General features: G+C 36.0%; 1 protein-coding gene across 3 annotated transcripts; it reads left to right on the top strand.

The window, feature by feature from the left end:
• Positions 1-318: 318 nt before the first annotated feature.
• LOC105118175 (uncharacterized) lies at positions 319-3,185 on the top strand. 3 transcript variants are annotated; one of them, XM_011016066.1, is made up of 2 exons: positions 319-641; positions 1,607-3,185. In XM_011016066.1, the coding sequence occupies exon 2, from the start codon at positions 1,626-1,628 to the stop codon at positions 2,922-2,924; it is 1,299 nt and encodes a 432-aa protein (XP_011014368.1). In that variant the 5' UTR covers positions 319-641; positions 1,607-1,625; the 3' UTR covers positions 2,925-3,185. The 3 variants fall into 3 exon arrangements, with proteins under 3 accessions (XP_011014368.1, XP_011014370.1, XP_011014369.1); XM_011016068.1 differs by lacking the exon at positions 319-641 and adding an exon at positions 660-760; XM_011016067.1 differs by lacking the exon at positions 319-641 and adding an exon at positions 790-1,060.
• Positions 3,186-4,157: the final 972 nt, after the last annotated feature.

The following is a 4,157-nucleotide window of genomic DNA, read 5'->3' as shown; positions in this document are numbered from 1 at the left end:
TGTCCCTACCTAAACAAACGCACTCATCTCTCTTGTCATTGGTCCTTTCTTGCCAACGCGTGGGGCGATGTCTCTCTACAGCGTACTAATTACAGTGTATTCTACCAGTATTTTTCTTTTTAGTAAGATGATAAATCCATTCTCAGATATTGTGCGTTATCTAAATTTATTTTTTATGTATATAATTTTAAAGTACACCTTCAGGCCAATTTAACGTATTTATAAAATCTTATTGAATATTATCTCTAAAATCTGAACTTAAAAGTAAAGAGAGAGAGAGAGACTGTATTGGTATTACTATCACTGATCATATATATATATATATATATATAGAGGACAACTCCAACTGCAAGGATAGCCCGGCGAGATGCATTGTTAATTTCTGTTTGAGAAGGAGACTGTATTTTGTTGGAGTTTTTCTTTTTCTTTTTCCTTTTCCTTTTCTTGTACTTTATGTATCAGCATCCGAAAGAAAGGAGCGAGTGATATCATTGTACTAGATTTTATCCCAAGCTTAATGTGAGCACCAGCTTTCACTTGAACAGCAAAACCAAAAGCAACTCCTCCAATTATCAACTGGGTTTTGGCCATATCTTGTATTGCACCCTCACTTCATTTTGACTTTGTTGCTAAAGCTAAAGGTGGGTTTTTTATTTGATTTTCTTGTTAGTTTCTTTTCTTACTTTCTCGGGCTTTTCAGAAGGGTTTCGAGCAGAATTTTAGTGGGTTTTGTTTTTGAATTTTGCGGTGATGAACGTGGGTAACTGTGCTATCTTTGGCTTTTGGTTTGTCATGGCTTGTTTTGGCTTTGAATGGGAGAACTTTTTTCTTGCTTTCCCTGTTTCAGTCTCTTGGATTCTAGTTTCGGTGTGGAAAACGTTGATAGCTTTATTGGAATCTGATTATGTGGCATAACTGTTGATTGGTCTTTATTACTTTTCAGTTCAGGGAGTCAAGATAGCAGTAGTTCCACTGCAAATTCTCATTTTTCATGGTTTTTGGCTTTTGGGTCTTTGAGAGTTGGTATTGACTGCTGCTCTTTCTGGATTTTGGTTTCTAGGTTTGTTTATTGGTTCTTAGTAGGGTTTTTGTGTTTTTTTAGTCCATGTGCAAGGTCTCATTTGTGGGGGCTTTTTGGTTTCTGGGTTTTGATGATTATAAGTTAAATCGACTAAGATTTTGTTAATTTTAAGGTTGGGTTTGGGGTCCTGAAGTTGTTTCTGTTGAAGTTTAGGGTTGTCTTATGGGTTTGAGAATCTTTATGGTCACATCAGCTGAAGCTAGGGGCTTCAGCTGTTTGCCTTGCTTCTGAGTTTTGATAGTTGGCTGTAACTTGTCTTGGGTTTAATTGGTTCATGCGAAAGGCCTACTTTTGTCATTTGCCTCTGAATTTTGGGAACTTGTGTTTTGTTTTGGGTCAGATTTGGTGTTAGAAAAGGTGTTTTAATATATCAAAGTTCTCTTATTTCGGGATATAAGTTTTGGAATTGATTGTTATTGCAGGATGTAGAGTACTAAAAATCATAGTATCTACGGTTTTTTCAAATATAGATCTTCTGTTTTCTAATTTTAAGGTGGAGTTTTGATTATTTTTGTGCCTTTCCAGGTCTATTGTTCAAGCAGTTATGGATTCCCCTCAATCTGTTGTGTCACCATTCAAGACCTCTGTTGTCTTTGAGCCAGAGAAGCAGAAATCTGATTGTTCTGTTCAGAATACTGGCAGCTCATCAAAGGGAATTGAGTTCCCCAGACATGAGGCTGTGGCTGGCCATCCAGAAGACTTCATTGGTATAGTTGAGGTTTACGTACACCAAGCTAGGGACATCCAAAACATATGCATTTACCACAAGCAAGATGTTTATGCAAAGTTTTGCTTGACTAGTGATCCTGAGTACTCATTCTCTACCAAAATCATCAATGGTGGTGGGAGGAATCCTGTCTTCAACGACAGTCTGCGGCTCAATGTTAAGACTATTGATTCCTCCCTTAAATGTGAGATATTCATGATGAGTAGGGTGAAGAATTATCTGGAGGATCAGCTGTTAGGGTTTGCTCTGGTTCCGTTGTCTGAAGTTCTAATCAATAACGGGAGTTTGGAGAAAGAGTTCTCTCTTTCTTCAACTGATTTGTTCCACTCTCCAGCGGGGTTTGTTCAATTGTCTCTATCATACATTGGAGCTTCACCAGAGGTAATGGAAATTCCAGCAATGTCCACCGCTTTAGCTACAAATGGAACCATCCAGGATTCTGAGATACAGGAATCACTCCCTTGCGAACTTGATAAGATTGAGTTCCCGGATCCAAAGGTTGTGAATGAAAACCAGATGATGATCTCAGAGTATTTTGGAATCTCATGTTCTAGCCTGGAATCTGAAGCCTCTGAGAGCTTGGCCGTTTCTAATGCTGAAAATAATCTCGGTTCAGAAATCAGAGTTCATGTTATGGGAAGCATTTCAGCCGCCACTTCTGATCCAACTCAAGTTCCAAAGCTTGATTCTCCTCCAAGCAGCGTGTCAACTAATGGTGTTTCTTCACCTTCCCCTGCTGCAAGTTCAGAAACCTCTGATAGCCCAGTAGCTTCAAAAACACCAAATCAGGAGCATGTCTCGGTCCATAAAGAGAGAGAGAGTGCAAATGCCGGAGATGGTGAGAATGATTGCTCTGGTGGAGCATCGAATGGGAAAAATGCAAAACCTGTTATTGCAGTCAACATTGAGCCGGAGTCCAAAGTGGTTCAGCAAGACATAGTAGACATGTACATGAAAAGCATGCAACAATTCACAGAGTCACTGGCCAAGATGAAGCTTCCTTTGGACATTGATAGTGGACCAACCAGTTCAGGAAGTTCAAGCTCCGATCCGAAAATGCAGGCATCAAAGAACACGAGTTCCCGCGTGTTTTATGGGAGTCGGGCATTCTTCTGACCTTTGAGTTCTCCTAGTTCAGAGGAAGACACACAGGTGATTTTAGGCTTTAGCATGGTGACTAATACTAATAGTGAAGTGTAATAATGTATCATGTAGTGTGTTGTTTCCTTCTGTACGTTGAGACATGTTTAGAAGACGGGCAAATCATGAATTTGTAAGCTTTGTTTCATAACAACTGCTGCTGGTATGTATACCTGAACATTTCCCCTTCTATTTTCACTTTACTCCATGTTGCTTCAGCTCGTAATTATTATGAAATTGATTTTCACTAAATCATAAGCTAATCATATTGTTCCCAAAGTCACATACATGGTGATCTTAGTTGAAAAGTCAAATTAGGACTAAAGCATCCATGATTTTGCTTTCGGCTTGCACTATTGGGTTAAAAAATATCAATCACATTCACACCGATTGTCTTCTTCTTCTTCATCTTCATACCCCATAGTCAAAGACCATGCTAGTGTGGCCACCCCAAGGAAACTAGACAGGCTTTTCTTCCGAATTATATAATATGCTGGCAACAATATTATTTTTTTAAAATGATTTATTTTATTGATTTTTTAAATGTATTTAAAAAATTAATAATACAATGTTAATCTATTTATCATATTTATCACTTGGTTAAGCAAAAGCAAAACATAAATTTATTGTATAAATTTAAGCTTAGTGAAAATTTCAGCTAAAAAAACTTTATATAATAATTCAACTAATAAGTCTAATGGATCCAAAACTTCTAAGCTAATATTTATCCATTTACAATAAACTTAAAAGTATGTTAGTTAAGTTCAAATATAAAGAAAATAATAAAAATAACAAATTTGATACATAAAATAAGGTTGTTGTACCAATTAAATAAAATAACCTAACATAGATAGTTTTTCTAATTTAAATAATATTATCAACGAAATTCTCATCCTATAAACACTAGGGTCTTTATAAACACTAGGGTCTTTGCTGCTATTTTTAGATATTTAAGACAAGTTATGGAATTGATTGTTTAATGACACGTTTAAAAAATTGATATCTTTTTTCAAGTGCAGGAGTGTCGAAGTAATAAATAACTCGGCAAGACCGGAGTCGAATCATAGGGAGGTTAATTATATAAATTATAGATAACAATAATACAACAACAATAATAACAATAATAATAATAATAGTAGTAGTAGTAGTAGTAGTAGTACTAATAATAATAATAATAATAATAATAATAATAATAGAAGAAGAAAAAGA

This window comes from Populus euphratica, unplaced genomic scaffold (genome assembly GCF_000495115.2).
Source record: "Populus euphratica unplaced genomic scaffold, PopEup_1.0 scaffold1793.1, whole genome shotgun sequence".
In the NCBI taxonomy this organism is placed as follows: Eukaryota; Viridiplantae; Streptophyta; class Magnoliopsida; order Malpighiales; family Salicaceae; genus Populus; species Populus euphratica.
This window is presented reverse-complemented; position numbering and strand designations above follow the sequence as displayed.

What these genes read in the sequence shown, in the direction of transcription:
- LOC105118175 (XM_011016066.1), top strand. Translation starts at nt 1,626, where the DNA reads ATGGATTCCCCTCAATCTGTTGTGTCACCATTCAAGACCTCTGTTGTC.